Source organism: Alexandromys fortis, unplaced genomic scaffold, assembly GCF_014885135.2.
Source record: "Alexandromys fortis isolate MF-2015 unplaced genomic scaffold, M_Fortis_MF-2015_v1.1 scaffold_198, whole genome shotgun sequence".
Lineage (NCBI taxonomy): Eukaryota > Metazoa > Chordata > Mammalia > Rodentia > Cricetidae > Alexandromys > Alexandromys fortis.
In genome coordinates this window covers 324,752-341,835 of record NW_026068111.1, presented here as the reverse complement: position 1 = coordinate 341,835, position 17,084 = coordinate 324,752, and the positions used below count along the sequence as shown (strand labels likewise).

Below are 17,084 nucleotides of genomic sequence, written 5' to 3'. Positions count from 1 at the left end.
TCGCTCCTGCTGTCCCCTAACTGCCTGCTTATTCCAGGCTTGGAAGCTTCGCCCCCTTTGCATCTCACGATGTCAGCACGGGGCCCACGAGGGCTTGTTACAGCACAGTGCGGACTTCATGAAACAGATCCCAACAGCAAACCGAACGGCTCACAAGCTCACTTAAGCTCCCACAACCCCTGAAAATCTTTCAAGAATCTCAAGATGGCTCAGCAAGTGAAGGAACTTTCAGCCAAGCCTGACAACCTGAGTTTAATCCTCGGAACCTATACGGTAGAAGAAGTCAACTCCTGACCTCCACACACAGGCTGTGGGACACTCACACCCAAATAAATATATGCAATTTTTCTCATTTTAAACTTTTTTTTTAAAAAGGAAAAGTATTTTCAAGCAAAGAGTCCCCAGTGCCGGTGCTGCCAGACGCCTGAACAGCACACAGTTAGGACCTCTACATTTTCCAAACACACAGCCTCAAAGACAATAGTTCCAAGCAGAGCCTGACACGGTGGGGGCACAGCTACACTCCTGGCTACCCTGGAGGACTGAGGCAGGAGGATCACAACTTCAAGATCTGCCTGGGCTACATAAGGAATAAGAAGCCAGACCAAACCATCTGTCTCAAAAACTCAAAGAAGAGGAGGGATAGGAGATACAGATCAGAGCCCTTACCTAGTGTGTGCAAGGCCCTGGGTTCGATCCTCGGTACTCAGGGCAGGATATATGGTTCAGTGGCAAAGGTGCTTGAGCTGCCAAGCCAGAAGGCCTGAGTTTGATCTCAGGACCCATATTATGGAAGGAAAGAACAGACTCCCAAAAGTTGTCCTCTGGCTAGCAAAAGACTCCACAAACACAAATAAATATGTAAATAATAATTAAAAATATTTAGCTTTATTTTGTGTGCCTGAATGGTTTACCTACATGTCTGTCCGTACCATGTATGTGTCTGGTGTCTGTACAGGTCAGAAGACAGTAAGAGCTTCAGGTCCCCTGGAACTGGAGTCAGACATAGTTCTTAGCCATCGTATGGGTGTTGGGAACCAAACCCAGGTCCTCTACAGGAGCTCTTAACCACTGAGCCATCTCTCCAGCCCCCATACATTGTTTTAAAAGAATAGTCCAACCAGATTCACACACACAGGGTGAAAAGAAAGATGGCGTAGATGAGGGGATGAAGAATGCCCCAGCAGGCTGAGGCCAAAGTGCATGTTCATTGAGTTCTACACTACCCACCTACGCTAGGGCTGACAGGAATACACCCGGGCCGCTGGAGGGCGTGGCCGGTGACGGCTCTGCCCCCTCCGTGGCCCCGCCTCCAGCCGCGCGCCTCCCGGCTCACCTGACCCGCCCGCCACTCACGTGATCCGTCTCGGCGCCGCCATCTTGGAGCCACGGCCGAGGAGGGGGCAAGTCGGGGAAAAGAGAGGGAAAAGAGTCAGGAGCGAGGCGGGCGAGGACGAGGGCGAGGGCACGGCAGGGTCCCGGCCGGCCAAAGGAGGCTCGCAGAAGCAGCAGCCCGCCGCCTGACCGCAGGTACCGAGCCCCGGGCCGCCCCTCCGCTTGAGCGCCGCGGGCCATGTGCGGCCTCGCCGGTGACGCCCGCTTCCTCCTCGCCGGTGACGCCCGCGGCGCTGCCACGTACCGGAGCGCCGGGGCCCCGTGTGCACTGTCGTCCCTCTGCCGGGCCTGTGGAGACCCCCCGGGCCCGCCGGGCCCTGGGGGTGGGGGCCCGCTGCTCCTCAGGCCCCGCTGAGGCGGCTTTTGCTTCCTGAGACGTGAAACCGCTTCGCCCAGCCTGGATGGAGCTTAAATTTCTGTAATCCCCGGCCCTTTGCCCACTGCGTGATATAGGAAAAAAACGAGTGCAAAAGATAGAAATCTTGGCCTCCCACACTCACACATCCTCTGGGATGATATTCCCAGAGAGCGCTGAGACCGCTGGGGAGAACGTCCACCCTTCCAGACCAGGGGCAATCCCGATCGTTTGTTTGGAGTGCGAGGCCTGGGTGATTAATTAGGCCCAGGCAGCCCCCCAACCCCAGGGCGGCCTTTTTAGGTTCCTGCAGTGGACTGGAATTTGCTATCAGTCTGCATCGCTCAAGGCAATTACTGGATTTATCACGTTTTCTGAATTTGTACTTTCCACTGTACTGAAGTCTGATTCAGTGTATGGATTGCTTTATTGATTAAAAGAAACGGCCCGGCCCTTTTCTTTACCCCGGCAACTCGCTGGAAATTAAGAGGACGCCCTAGCAGTGAACTAATTTTACTTAACTATAATTGCTAAGTTACTTTCTACTTCGAACCGAAGAAGCATACTTTAACTTAAAGCAGCTATCGGAAACGGTAGCAAAGAAATGGAGGACCAGGGCAGGAAACTGCACTGGCAGATATATAGGTCAAGCCACTCCGTCATCTCTGGTCATGCTACCCTTCTGCCCACTGTGTTTGACTAGTTTACATAATCACGCCTTAGGCTGTAATTTCGGTTAAAGTTACAATAGCAATATGTCATTTATTATTGCGTATTGGTTAGAAAATTATGTCAGTAAAACCACTAGTTTGCGGAGTAAATTACTTCCAAGGTGGGGGGGGGGGCGGAGGAGGCTTAAAATACACAAGAGTTTCCAGACTCATTCGTTTTAGCTTCTGCAGAATCCTCTACTTGTTAAGTGAATTATGTAAATTGGTCTCACGTAATTACATTGCATGAACAGCCTTCTGAAATTTCCTTTCAATGTTAAGTATTGGAAGTTTCTTCACCGCCAAAATAAGTTCTTTGTTTCACAAAGAAAGAGAATTGCTTGATTCTGTTTACTTTCCTTCCTGACCGCAGCTGGATTGTGAAGATTGAGCCAGGAGACCGCCTTAATTTCAGGAATTGATTGGAAATACACTGGCTCTGCCACTAACAGCCATGTAACCTTGGGTAAGTCACTTCCACCTCCCTGAGTTGCCTTATTTATAAACCGTGTCATCTTCATAACTAGACCCAAAGAATTCTGGGGATCTAGTACAGGGAGCTGTTTCCCTTCCCCGAGTGGGTGCCTTGTTCACCTTGAGAATGGAAATTGGCATGGTTTCCAGTCCCTCAGCCTCCCATCTGTGAGTCTCAAGTGTGTTGCTTTATATACCCAGCTCCAAAGCAGGGGCTGGGTACCAGGAATTTTCAGAATGTTACAGGAAATGGATGAAGGCCCGACCTTGAGTTCTCAGCTCAAAGACAGTGGTCTCCAACACTGTGCTTGGCCTTGGGTGTTTCATAAGTTACACTGAGCTGACTACTGCTTGATGTTTATCGGGCCTGTGTATTAGTTGTAGCAGCTAAGCAGAATATTGTCTCAGGCTAGGTGCCAGCTCAGAAACTCAAGACTATGAAACCCATGTCCTTGTAGTTATACTTTGGTTTTCTCTTAGTAGCTATTATTCCATTGAGCTGAAAAAATTTAAATAAAGTATAGCCAACATTAGGGAGGTCTAAAGTATAAGTAGCCTTTAGGTTACTTTTAACAGATAGTTTGTCATTCCGTGCTCTAACAGTTACCCGGCTTTACTGTCACATTTAACATCAGAAAACTCTAAAACAGTAACTTGCCCAGAGTCACACAGCTGAGGGCACTTCAGAGGAGGGAGGGACCCTACCTTCTTTTGGTTGAAACAAATGTCAAAGAGGTATTTTAAATATCTGAGAATCTGAAAGACTGTGAGGTTCGTTGGCCATCACTTCTATTGTTTCGAGCTTGGGGTTTTTGTTTGTTTATTTGCCTAGCTGGAGAAAAAAAGATCCTTAGTGTAAAAGAGACTGTTCTTTACTTCATCTTGTTCTGTCTTCACATATACCAGAATTACAGCCTTCCTCCAAGCCCACATGAATTGTAATCATACTGCTATAACTAAAAGGAACTAATTAGATACACAAATACAGCAAATAGCAAATTATAAGAAAATAAAGACAACTGGATTTGTTCACTTTTCTTGGGAAAGACACTAATTACCAGCTTTTTCCTGTGGATTACTGTTGTCAAGGTCAGATCCCAGAGGCTTGATGGGAAGACTGTAGAGCTTCTCTGCTTTGGGAGAGTAGTTTGTTTACTTGCCTGACATGATCTTTTGATCTAATGGTGTAGCTAGTGATTCCAAAGGAAAAAGCTCCCACTTGGCTGTCTCTAGACTTGGGTCCTAGTGAACCTTCCTCAGGTCCCTGCCTCAGGGAGAGTGCTTCTTCCTACTTGTAAGAAGATGTTCGTGTTAGAGCATGCTTCCTCATCTCTCAGCCTTTCTTGTTATTCTTACCCTGTTGTTAACAGTAGAGAACAGACAACAGCAAACTCACATCAGGGTAACTCAGGGAAGCCGTATTTATATTTCCAAAGATAATATTAATCTGGGTATTGGGCTCCTCTAGGCAGGCCACAGGAATGGTAGAGTTAATGGAAGCAGCAGCATCAGGAGAAAGGCAGTACCAAACCTAGAACCAGATTTGTGGAGAGCAGCTGGCTGGGAAGAACTGGCCTTCTGTTAAGAAGCAGCCAATCCAGGGTGACCTCGAAGTAGGGAACCAGGACATTGACTGTGCTTCTGATCCTCATGTCTCTCCATTGGCAGTACCCACCCAGGCAGAGGACCAGGGAGCATAGTGATAAAATCCCTCCTGGGATAGAAAGTCCCATAGAAAGGAGGGCACAGAGAGCAATATGTGCCATGCTCCTAGATGCTGGGATCTGGTGGATATCCTTCCTCTTCAAGAAACTGCCTGTTCTCTCCCCAGCGGAGCCTGTCAGTCTCTCAGGACTTGGCCATTGTGTGCTTAGCCTTGCTATTACTACAGTATTGGAAAGTCGGTGCTTGGTCTTTATCCATCTGTGAGTAACTGAGTGGGCGTAAATGCTGCTGTCCTACCTAGTTGCTTTGAACCTTGCACATGATTGTGGTTTTGCTTTTTTCTGGGCAGGGTTGTGTTTTGATTTTTTGGTTGTTTCTGTAATGAAAACCTTTAGGCATTTGGACGAGTACAAAGAGTTTAATGAACAGGTAATCATCCCACCTTCACTGACAGAATCTGTTGACTTACCCTATCACATCTCCCTAGTCCCAGCCTACTTCCATCCCCCGTGATCATTTCTTTGAATTGTTTACATCTGTCTCTTAAGTCCAAGGGTGGTGTTCAGATGATCCATTGTGTTCTGTGCTGTGATTTGAGTCACATGCTGTGATTTGGGGCTGTATGCTGACTCTTCTCTTAAGTCAAATGAAGTTTAACTTAGTTGACATATATAATATACAAATAAATATCTACATATTTACATGTACTATGTGTATAATACGCATGGACTGCATGAATGGTCTAAGAAAAAATTACGGAAATTGAAGAGTTGGTTTTAGTGACCTCCTCTCCTGTGTACTTTACTCGGGGCTGTTTGTGACCTTTTATTTAACAGACTTTTCTTTTAATGAGTTTCTGCTTGCTTGTTGGTTTTGCCTGCAGACATAAACTGGCTTTTTCTGGTGTTTCTTGATGCGTTTTATGTTGTCATATCAGTTTGATAGCTGCCTTACTGTACTTATCCCGAAATGTATGCAGCCTCTAAAATGAGATACTTACATAAACGTTCTGGGGAAATTGGAGCATCTGCTGCAAGTTGCCATTAGCTCTTAATGCCTGAGCACACACAGCTTTAAAAGTGAGTGCTGTGTCAAATTCTTTTGTATTAGTCTTTTTCTTGAGCTTTGATGAACTCCTCCTCTTGATTTCACTTTCTAAGGAACACACTGAACTAACTATCCATTGGAAACAATTTGCACTGCTCTGTCTCCTATTGGATCATTCAGTAGAAGGGAGAAATCAGGAGTCCCCTCACACTGGGTGTGAGGTCGGAGCAAACGTCAACTGTTTTCTTGGTTATCAGTTAGCCTGTATGACTGTTACACACTTGGGAAGGGAGACCTTGGCTTTACAGTAGTACAGAGTTGGATCAGACCCTGAAACTGGAAATGTGTGCGGATTTTGTTACTTTTATTATGTAACTAATATACCTTTAACAGTTGAACTGAATGACACCAAGAATCCCTCAGTTGTGGCCCCTTGGGAAATCAGCATGCACATGAAGAGTCACAGCTCCCTTTAACCAAAATCACTGGATTCTTGTTTTGTTTGGGGTGGTCTATGCATAATACCTACTTGAGTGGAGGTCAGAGGTCAGTGTCAAGTGTCTTCCTCTCTTGATTTCCATATCATCCTCCTACCCCCACCCTGCTGAAACAAGGTTTCTTGTAACAGCTCTGGGATTATAGGTGTGTGCCACCCTGTCCAGTACCCAGCTTTTACATGGGTACTGGGAATCCAGACTCAGGCCCTCATGCATGCAGCAAGCACTTTCTCCATTGAGCCATCTCTCTCCAGTCCCTAAAACTGGAATCTTAAGACAGTGAGATGTTTTGCAGAAACCACAGAAGGGGTTTTTTGTTTTTTCCTGAAGAACAACTGCATTGTCCTTTATCAGTCTCTTCTGTAGCGGCTGGAAGTTTGGTGTAGTAATCTAAAAAGACTTGTTCTTTCTGAGGATAACAAAAAGACACAAATGTTCCGAAGGGGTATTTTCAGAGCTGGAATGGCTATGTTACAGCTCTGGAATATGCCCCTCCATTAGGTGGCTGTTATAGGCCAACCCTAGAAGAAGAAAAGCTGATGTTAGCTTTTAAAATAAAACACTTGTGTTTTTATCCAGCATGGAAAAGAATGCTTATGTTGGAAAGAGTGGGATATATTAAAAAAAAGAAAGAGAAAGAAAGAAAGAAAGAGTGGGAGATAGAGGAAAGGCCATACAATGTGGCCAAAAACTGGGAGGAGCAGACCCAAGGTTCAGGTGGGGAGCACTGAGGAGTCTGTCTGATGGGTGAGGTGTGATCCTGGCTTAGAGCTAAAGGGCCCTTATATGCAGGATACAGCTGTATGACGAAAAGAGTGTGAAGCCTGTTCCTGGAGTTTAAGAATGGTGCCTAGTTTGTGGTCTATAGCTTGTGGCACTGAAAATCTTGCTGGCATTTATTGAATGTTGTGAGTAAGGTTCCAGAATGTACCTAAAATGTGGAAAAACAAAACTTGTTGCTGGAAAAGAGCCTAAACTTAAAAATGTGATCCAAGTCAACAAAATAATCTCACTTTAAGTCAAAGGAAATGTCTGAAGTGAGAGGCTGCCAGAATAAAGAATATTCAGAGGCCTAGAAGGAGGGTGATTTCGGGGTATGTTGTGCTTACAAAGTTCCAGGCCTTGCTGCATTATTCAAGCCTACCATAACCCTTTAACTGACCTTTCTAGAACTGACCCGGAACTGGAGTGGCAGCATTTTCCTTCTCTGACCCCCTTCCCTGTTCAGGAAGGAGAAATATGTCTGGGAATGAGGAACAGTTGACCACTGATGTGACCTCTAAAAAGCCACAGCATAGTTTGTGGTTTATCTGGTGTACCATAAGTCGAAGGAAAAGGGGGAAGTGGATCATTGCTCTTATTTAGTTTCATTTGCGTAGTACTTCCCAAAATTCAGTGGCCTTTCTAGTAGATTAAAATGAATATATTTTCAGAATTTCAAAGATTTGAGCAGAGAAGTGTGATTTTCTTATCTACAGTTAAAATTTGGCATAAGAAATAGTTTATCCAGAGTTGTATCAAATCATGTTGGCTTCACCAACCGATGCTTCCCAGTAGCTTGCAGTGACTCCGAAGGCCCTGGGGATGGCTGTTTCTTTAAACAAAGAATCCGTGTCTCCCTAGTTCTAGAATTTTAGGGGAGAGACAGAGCAGTGCGGGGATGCAGGATAAACTTATTCCCAAGGAACTCGAGGTCTCCTTCAACTGTCTCTAGGACAGTACTTCTTTGCCTGTGGGTCATGGCCCCTTTGGCAAACCTCTATCTACAAGAATATTTACAAAATCATGACAGTAGCAAAATTACAATTATGAAGTAGCAACAAAAATAATTTTATGCTTGGGAGATCACCACAACATGAGGAACTGTTAAAAGATTGCAGCATTAGGAAGGTTGAGAACCACTGCTCTAGGAGATTACATTTCAAAGTGGAATTCTGAACTGTTTAAGTCTGGTATGGGGACAGTCAGGTGCATTGATGGGGACTCCCAACTTAGAGGATATTTAAGCATTTCAATTAGACACCAGAGGTGACGTTGGTTTTCTGCATTATATGCGTGTGATTATCCTATAACCTGTGCTCTCTGCTGTGCACTGTCTCTAGATATGGAAGAAAGAACCAGCATTGCCATGTTGGTGCCAGAGATTGAAGAACAGGAGGCTGTGTTAACTGCTGAAGGAGTCCTCAGTCCTGCCTCGGAAGTTGACGAACAAAGAAAAGCCAAAGCAGATCCTTTGGTCCATGTCATCCAGAAGTTAAGCAAGATAGTGGGGCATGAAAAGTCTCAAAAATGTCTTCTGATTGGGAAAAAGCGCCCACGCCCTAGTGTCACACCACGCTGTCTTGAAACCCTAGAGCATTGTGAGATTCCAGCTAAAACAACCAAGTCCCCTGCTGCTAAGATTAGGAAATCCGAGATGTCACAAGCAAATTCCACTGCAGACTCTCTTGCCTCCATTGATGGGAAGGCTATGTCCTACCAGTGTAGCCTTTGTAAGTTCCTGTCCTCATCCTTCTCTGTGTTGAAAGAGCACATCAAACAGCACGGGCAGCAGAACGATGTGATGCTAATGTGCTCAGAGTGCCACGTCACCTCCAGAAGCCAGGAGGAACTCGAAGCTCATGTAGTGAATGAACATGAAAACAGTGCCAGTAGCCAAGCCCAGTCCAGCTCCTCCTGCCTGGGAGTCACAGAAAGAAAGAATGAAACCATGGTGGACATCCCAGTGAGCATGGGTAGTCCACAGACCCATGCTGTCCAAAGTGCAGCCGCGGCAGAGATGGGCAAGAGGAAGTGGTATGCGTACGAGCAGTATGGCATGTACCGGTGCTTGTTTTGTAGTTACACCTGCGGCCAGCAGCGGATGTTGAAGACACATGCTTGGAAACATGCAGGGGAAGTTAACTGCTCCTATCCAATCTTTGAGAATGAAAATGAACCCCTTGGCCTTCTCGCTTCTTCGGTGTCCGCTGCACCTGGTGGGGTCGATGCAGTCTTCATTGCTATTGGGGACAGCGAACTGAGCATCCACAATGGGCCATCTGTACAAGTACAGATTTGCAGCTCCGAACCACTGTCTTCTTCATCTCCTTTAGAGGAGAGCACAGAGGAAGGAGTACACCTGAGCCAGTCAGTCACCCTTGACTCTAATGAGGAGGAGATGTTGGAGATGATGTCTGATTCTGAGGAGAACCTGTTTGCTGATAGTTTGCTCTCATCAGCACAGAAAATCATTAGCAGCAGCCCAAACAAAAAAGGGCACGTGAATGTCATTGTGGAACGTTTGCCAAGTGCAGAAGAAACCCTCCCGCCAAAACATTTCCTAATGAATACCGAAATGGAAGAGGGGAAGAGCCTGAGCTCTGCCAATGCCCAGACTGGGTGTGGAGGTGCAGGAGACATCTACCATGCTGATAAATGTACTGTTGATATTGGGGGCTTGATCATCGGCTGGGGCAGCGCAGAGAAGAAAGACAGTGAGCTAAGTAAGGGCCTGGCTGCTGATGAGAATGCCCCACCAGGACGGAGAAGGACGAATTCTGAGTCTCTCAGGCTGCACTCCTTAGCTGCAGAAGCCCTTGTCACCATGCCAATAAGAGCTGCCGAACTAACGAGAGCCAGCCTTGGGCACTATGGGGACATAAACCTTTTAGATCCAGATACTGGACAAAGGCAGGTCAGTGGTCCATTGACAGCATACTCAAAAAAAATCATGTCTCCTCTTAAGAACTCTTCAGATGGATTGGCAAGTTTTAACCAAAGCAGTTCCACTGTAGTAGCACTCCCAGAGGGAAGGCAGGAATTGTCAGATGGGCAAGTTAAGACAGGCATCAGCATGTCCCTTCTTACTGTAATAGAAAAACTGAGAGAAAGGACAGACCAGAATGCGTCAGATGACGACATTTTGAAAGAGTTGCAGGACAATGCCCAGTGTCAGCCCAACAGTGATGGGAGTTTGTTAGGGTCCAACGTGGTGGAATACATCCCAGATGCCGAGCGGCCCTACCGCTGCCGCCTGTGCCACTACTCAAGTGGCAACAGGGGCTACATCAAGCAGCACCTACGTGTCCATCGGCAGAGGCAGCCTTACCAGTGTCCTATCTGTGAGCACATAGCTGAGAACAGCAAAGACTTGGAAAGCCACATGATCAACCACTGTAAAACCAGAATCCACCAGTGTAAGCAGTGCAAAATGTCTTTCCATTACAAGGTGAGCGGCGGGCATGAGGGTTGGCAGGGACTTTGTAGATGTAGTCCAGCCACTTCATTTTGTATATCAGGAAAATGAGTTCCAGGGACATTTGATAATTTGCCCAGAGATAACTTCAACAAATTAGCATTGAAGGTGGGTCTGAAAGCTGAGTCTCCACAGTTGGCTATCCAGAACTCGCACTTAGTCTGCTGCCCACCTCCTTTGGAACCTCAGCACCTGTTGCTTTCATCATGTTTTCACGTGTGTGTGTATTTTAGGTGCTGGTTTTCACCTAAAGGAATGTAGAGTAGACTGACAGGCATGCATTTGGCATAAGGGGCAATATCAGCTGCCACACAGCCAGCAGAAAGTGATTTGTGTCACTGCAGAAGGGAAGCGGGCAATGAGACTTACTGGGAGGCAGCCATGTTTGTTGTTGCTGGACAGCTGAGGGACCTGCTGGGGATCAGGCCAGAGCTTCACACCCTCTAGGCATGCACTCTGCTGCAGAAGTACATCCCCAGTCCTTGGTTTTGTGAAAGTCTTGCTGAATGTCCCAGGCAGCACTTGAACTTGCAGTCTTTTTCAGGCTTCCTCCTGTCTGCTGAGATTACAGGGTTATTCCCCCACACGTGGCCATTGAATGGGTATTCAAGGCAGATGTTTATCTTATGTATTGAGCCAGCAGGCAGTATAAAATGCTACTTATTAATTACCCTTTGTGAAAGGTACCTTCAGCCTTCAGCCAATCCTGGGATCATGACTTAGATCTCCTTCAGTGTGCCAGGGATTGAAAACGAATCTTTATGGGCCAACTGGGTCATAGGCTCTGTCTCACAGATTACCTATAGGTGGGGTCCAGGTGGTGAATTTTTTTAAAAAGGAACAAAAGTTGCTTCATTGAAACTTGGATTAATTGGACTCATGAAATTCCAAATAGCACATTCAGAGAGGCCCTGGTAGCAAGTTCCAGAAATAGCAGGAATTTCTTTGCTGCCACTGTCCTTCTAGCTTGGGCACATCTAACTGGTGTCAGAAGGTAGATGTTAACAAGGCCTGTGGTTGCCGGGAAGCTTTCTCTTTGCAGGCATTCATGTCAAGTTATCCCCTCACCGTCTGCTCCTTAGTCTCCAGCCCTTGAAGACAGCTCTGTTCAGAGAACATGAAAAGAGACGGACTTTTTGCAATTGATGAGATTGCAATCACCTAGTGTCTGTCTTTCTATGATTTCACATGTGCCAAATGGTTTTTTGTAGACCTGACTTTAAAATATTAACTTTTTAAAAATCAAGTAGTAAATTAGTAAGGACTTGGCTGCAACTGAGCAAATAGATGGGGTCCAGGTGGTGATTTTTTTTTTATTCAAAGTGACTTTATTGCTTGTGTATACAAGGGAATTTACGCCACTAAAGCAGAGGCTGTGGATGACTCATATTTCCAGTTGGGTGGGAGGACCCGCTTTGTCTTATAGTAACGAGCCAGCCTGTGAATTCTGCTCTCTATCAGAATCAGGCGGAATTTAGCATCCTTATCCTTTCTGTTCCTCTCAAGATGCTTTCGGACAGCGACTACCTTCTTAATCAAATGGTAGAGATCCTCAGGGAGATCAGGGGCAAGGCCTTTGGATTTAAGGATTCTCAAGATTTTATTACCAGTCACAAAACAGACCTGGGCCACACCGTGCGAGTCCCTCAGGATCACACCTATCTGGGAGGGAGGGAGGCCTTTCTTGGCCAGTTTGTAAATCTGTTCCTTCACGTCATCAGACGTCAGCTTCTGACGTGGGGACGCTGCAGCAGTAGGGCAACGCCGACTGGGATAGGCCCTTCCCGGGAGCATGCATGCGACCCATGATGGCAGAGGTCTGGTAGCAAAGAGAGAACGAGGGAGGAAACTCCGCAGGAAGGCCGGTGATTTTTTTTTTTTTTTTAAAGAAAAAGTTGCTTTGAAAGAAAGAAAGAAAGAAAGAAAGAAAGAAAGAAAGAAAGAAAGAAAGAAAGAGCCCTAAAATCCAGTTGGTAATAGGTTCTCAGCCAAAGCCAAAGGTCCCAAAAGCAGTCAACCCCTTGCATAGCCACCTGGTAACCATAAAGGTGTATTTGCTGGGTGTTATGGGTTAATTTTCTTGCTTTTTTTTTTTTAAGAGCCAACTGAGGAATCATGAGAGAGAACAGCACTTTCTGCCCAACACCTTGTCAGTAGCTTCAAACGAGCCAAGAATTTCCCGTGATGCCACTGATGGAAAGTGTGTTCAGGAAGGTATTTGCATTTTCATTAGCATTTATTAACTGTAGAGGATGATGGTTTTCATTGGGACGTTTTTGTAAATGCCTAGAATGTACTTTGATCATGCTTACACACACACCATCATCCTCACGTGTCTTGTTAAATGCAGGCTGCACTGACAAGCTTATGAGGTAAACGTGGAACAGAGTATATTCTGTTTCTGTGCTGGGAATGGGAATGAGTCTTCCCTTTGTTCCTCAGGACATTCTGAGAAGCGACCAGAGTAACTTACATCTAGTTCTGGGGCAGAAGTACTAAATGTGCAAGGACTGCAGTCAGGCAAGTAGATAGATGTTCTGGTTAAAATTTGTAGGGGTCTGTAAGAGCCAGGCTACAGCAGAGACCCTTAGAAGGTTGGATGAGTGAGCCAGAGAAGCCACAGCAGGAAAACAAGCCTACACCTCTTCTCCAGCACCAGATGACCTGCTGAGGCAAAGCTTTTGCAGATGGCAGCCCCCACCTCAAACTTTAACTGAGGCTTCCTGCTGTGCTCTTACTCTTCTCTGAGTATGACTGCCAAGACTTCATCTGCATTATTTAAACACAAACAGGAACTTTTTATGTACTAGTTAGGTGCTAGTCGGCTGAGTATCTGGTAATAGGAATATTAGAATCAAAAGATTTAATTAGAGTTCCATGAAAAGGCGAATGCCACATCCAGAGAATGAGGGATAGAGTGTAATAAGCTGTGCTTACTGGCATTGGTTCGTGTAAATTGATGTGCTTTAAATGTCTCCAGTGTGGTACATAGTGTTTATGGGAAATAAAACATATTGGGGTGACTTTCCTTTTTAGATTTCCTAAGAATTAAAGTTAGAAACAACTGCAGAGCAAAATGTTTTACCATAATGTCTCATTAAATTATACCCCAGAAAGCATAACTGATTCCAGAATGTTTCTGAAGGAACTGATTTTGACACCACCCTAGCACCACAATCCCCTTGTCAAACAGATGCCATCCCCGTAAAACCATCCTGAACAAAAGGAGTTTATGACATGGCATCTGCTTTCGAGGTGGATGGCTGAGCGAAAACAGTTTCGTTTCCGTTCTAGAGAATAGCCCTAAATGCCTCTTTTTATTTTAATTCATTATGTTTCCATATCCCTTCTAAAGGAGACATTAAGCATTAGACATGATTGGCCCGTAAATCCTAATGAGGGAATAAAGTACATGTGACTCAGTAGCGCCACCTGCAGTTGACTCCAGTGCTGGTACTATCTTTCCAGCAGCATCAGCAAAAGCAAGGGCTTAAAACTACCCAGATTCAATGACGACTTCAGCGTGGCCACTCCAAAGTCATTGTATGCACCTTACCCTGATCTGCATTTTTATCTGTGACTTAATATGCTTGCTTCTGGGATTAAAGATGCATAGATTTAAAATTGTATGCCATTATCATCTTGAGGTTTGGTTTGGGAGTTTTGTTTTTTTATTTGTTATTTATTTTTGTGGTGCTGAGCAAGCAGTCTTGAACCAAGCTTCACCCCATGTTTTTAGTTTTAACCCCCACATAGCTACATTTGCTATTCTGTCATAGTAGTGTAGCGGCATAGCTGATCTCTTCCTGCATACTCTCCTGGATGGGGAATTGATTAATTCAGTTTGTGATTCATGCTTTGCTACAGTTCTCTTGATTATTCTGTAAGCTTATTAAACAAGATGAGAGGAAGGTACATGACTGTCACCCCCAGTCTTTGCTGTTGTATAATACGGACTCAGTATGCTTTCCATACAAAGACCTGATGTAACAGTGCTGCAGACATTTGGTCAGGCAAAAGCATGCCCTGCCTATCCTGAGCAGGCTGTCTTGCCAGGTGCTGGGAGTGCAGTGAAGGGCATCAGTGCCCTTGAGGAAATCAGAACTGAACAAGTAGGAATGACATCAGCAAATGTCCTGGCCTGGCAATTCCAGACTTACAGACAGTGTCTCTTTATGAAGTTTAAGTTGTCCTTTCTTAGAGACCTGTCATTTGTGTACCCTGGATTTTAATGCCAACATTGCAGAAACTGTGCCTAGACATGTACAGAAAGAGTACAAGACTTATTCAAGCCATTTGGGAAGGTCCACTTCTTCCCATTGTCAAAAAGATAAATGAGGCCTCAAGAGGTGACATGGTTTGCTCATTCTCAGACTAGTGGCAGAGCAGAAATTAGGCCCAAATTGTTAAACTTTAAATCCAGTCTTGATTCTATTGGAAACATTTGCTTAAAGTAGCACGGACTCTCATTCTGTGCTATATTAGGCTTTTCCATCTGTCAGTTTTATTAGTTGTCATTGATCTGTAATATTTCTCACAAAAAGCCATTATCCAATATTTCACACTTCATTTTTTTCAGGTCTTTTTTTTAAAACTATATTTGGAACAATGCCATTTATAATCAAGTCCAAGTTTTTAACCTACCAATTAAGAGTAATACTTAGATTGTAATTATGATTAGTGTATTAATGTTATAGATTTATACCAGGAAATTGGGACATTTTGTTCTGCCTGGCAGTAGTTATTAGCCAAAGAAAATTTCAATTTTAGAAAGCTTAAATTTAACTTAAGAATTTTCTTTGTTGAAATTGTAGCGTGGGTTTTCTTTTCTTCTGTGATTTTACTTTGATGCTGTGTGCACTCCTTCCCACCTAGGCTCACTTCATGGCTCGCTTCTTGTCAAGAGCACACACTCTTCGCACTCTCCCTGATCCTTGAGCTTCCATGCTTCCCTGCTGTCTAAAAGTAACGCCGAGTGAAGATGTGCTGGGCACCTGTAAACACGGCAGACAGTGTTTACGATGGAGTCTGTGGCTTATGTTGTGTGTGAGCTGCTCATTTGCAGAATGAGCGAGTAATAGGATCCAAGTTTGCCACATGTGAGGGAGCTGTGGATTTATAGCCTTTGTCCCCCAAAATTTGTCAGCCTATTAGGTGTGACTGCTGAATTATAGAGTGCTTCAAAATTGGCAGCTGTTTTCCTCCTCAGTTTAGTTGAAGGCTGATATTTAGCAGTAAGCTGAGTAAACCCACAGGGTAAAATCTTTAGATTTTCTGTAAGTAGCTTGCTATGTATGATTTGTGACCACACCTTATTTTTGCTTTATGTGAATCACTGTTTTGCTGCATATATGTATGTGTACTGCATGAATTCAGTGCCTATACAGACAAAAAAGAAAAAAAAAATCCCCTAGGACTCAGGTCATGGATGAACCACCAAGTAGGTGATTGGAACTAAGTCTGAGTCCCTTGCAAAACCAGCCAGTGCTTTTAACTGAGCCATCTCTCCAGGCTCTGGCCACACTTTATAATACTTTATTATTTTATTTTATTTTTTTAATATTTTTTATTTATTTATTATGTATACAATATTCTGTCTGTGTGTATGCCTGCAGGCCAGAAGAGGGCACCAGACTCACCAGACCCCATTACAGATGGTTGTGAGCCACCATGTGGTTGCTGGGAATTGAACTCAGGACCTTTGGAAGAGCAGGCAGTGCTCTTAACCTCTGAGCCATCTGTCCAGCCCTAATACTTTATTATTTTAACCTGTTGACAAATAAATGTTTCTTTAAGACTTGGTGCCAGTTATTGATTAGAATAACATCTTTCAAATTCCCAGTCTGTCTTGGTTAATTTAGCTGCTAGACAGTCAGCACAGCCCCGGGAGCAAGTTCATTCTACTGTAGAACTTGGAACATGGTTACACAGAAGCAGCCTACCTGCCCATGTTTGCAGATCAGATGGTGTTCCTCTCATGCCTGCTGATGACCTGGGTGCAGGAGAGTCTGGGGAGCTGCTTAACGCTTGACAGTTGTACTGTGGGAGAGCCTTGATTAAAATGTTGGTAGGTTGTATTGTAATTAATCGTTAGTAAATACTGCCATGTGAGTCTTACCAAGTCATGTCTCTAACCCTCTCTCCTTGAAGGGAGCAAGTCTTCAACCCAGAAGCAGTATAAGTGCGATGTGTGCGATTACACAAGTACTACATATGTCGGTGTCCGAAACCACAGACGAATCCATAACTCAGATAAGCCATACAGGTAAGTGATGACTCTAGAATTCTAATGCTTATATTAAAGCAATAATATGATGATGATGATGATGATGATGATGATGATGATGATGATGATGATGATAATGATGATTATTTTAGAAATAGTTTTGGAGCCGGGCGGTGGTGGTGCATCCTTTAATCCCAGCACTCGGAAGGCAGAAGCAGGTGGATCTTTGTGAGTTCGAGGCCTGCTCTAAAAGAGCTAGTTCCAGGACAGACTCCAAAGCTACAAAGAAACCCTGTCTCTAAAATCAAAAAAAATTTTAAAAAAATTAAAAAAACCTTAGAAACAGTTACAAACTGGTTTCTTAAATCTCATTTTAGTTTGTTAAGACACATTAATCATGAGTCTTAGTTCAGAAGATATTTGGGGGCAGTTGGGTTTATTGGAAGGTATCTATGTCCACCAGTTTTATGCTCTCATT

General features: G+C 44.6%; 1 protein-coding gene and 1 pseudogene across 3 annotated transcripts in view; one reads left to right on the top strand and one right to left on the bottom strand.

Annotated features, from left to right (window-relative positions):
- The first annotated feature begins 1,371 nt into the window (after positions 1-1,371).
- Znf507 (zinc finger protein 507) overlaps positions 1,372-17,084 on the top strand; it is a 29,916-nt gene continuing 14,203 nt past the window's right edge. For 2 of the 3 annotated variants that reach the window (XM_050124495.1, XM_050124494.1), the window contains exons 1-5: positions 1,372-1,530; positions 2,834-2,926; positions 8,246-10,353; positions 12,480-12,594; positions 16,531-16,645. In XM_050124495.1, coding sequence (XP_049980452.1) covers positions 8,248-10,353; positions 12,480-12,594; positions 16,531-16,645 — 2,336 coding nt within the window. In that variant the 5' untranslated portion in view covers positions 1,372-1,530; positions 2,834-2,926; positions 8,246-8,247. The remainder of the gene's footprint in view (positions 1,531-2,833; positions 2,927-8,245; positions 10,354-12,479; positions 12,595-16,530; positions 16,646-17,084) is intronic. The other variant, XM_050124496.1, reaches the window with a different exon arrangement.
- LOC126489904 (40S ribosomal protein S13-like) lies at positions 10,368-12,460 on the bottom strand (annotated as a pseudogene).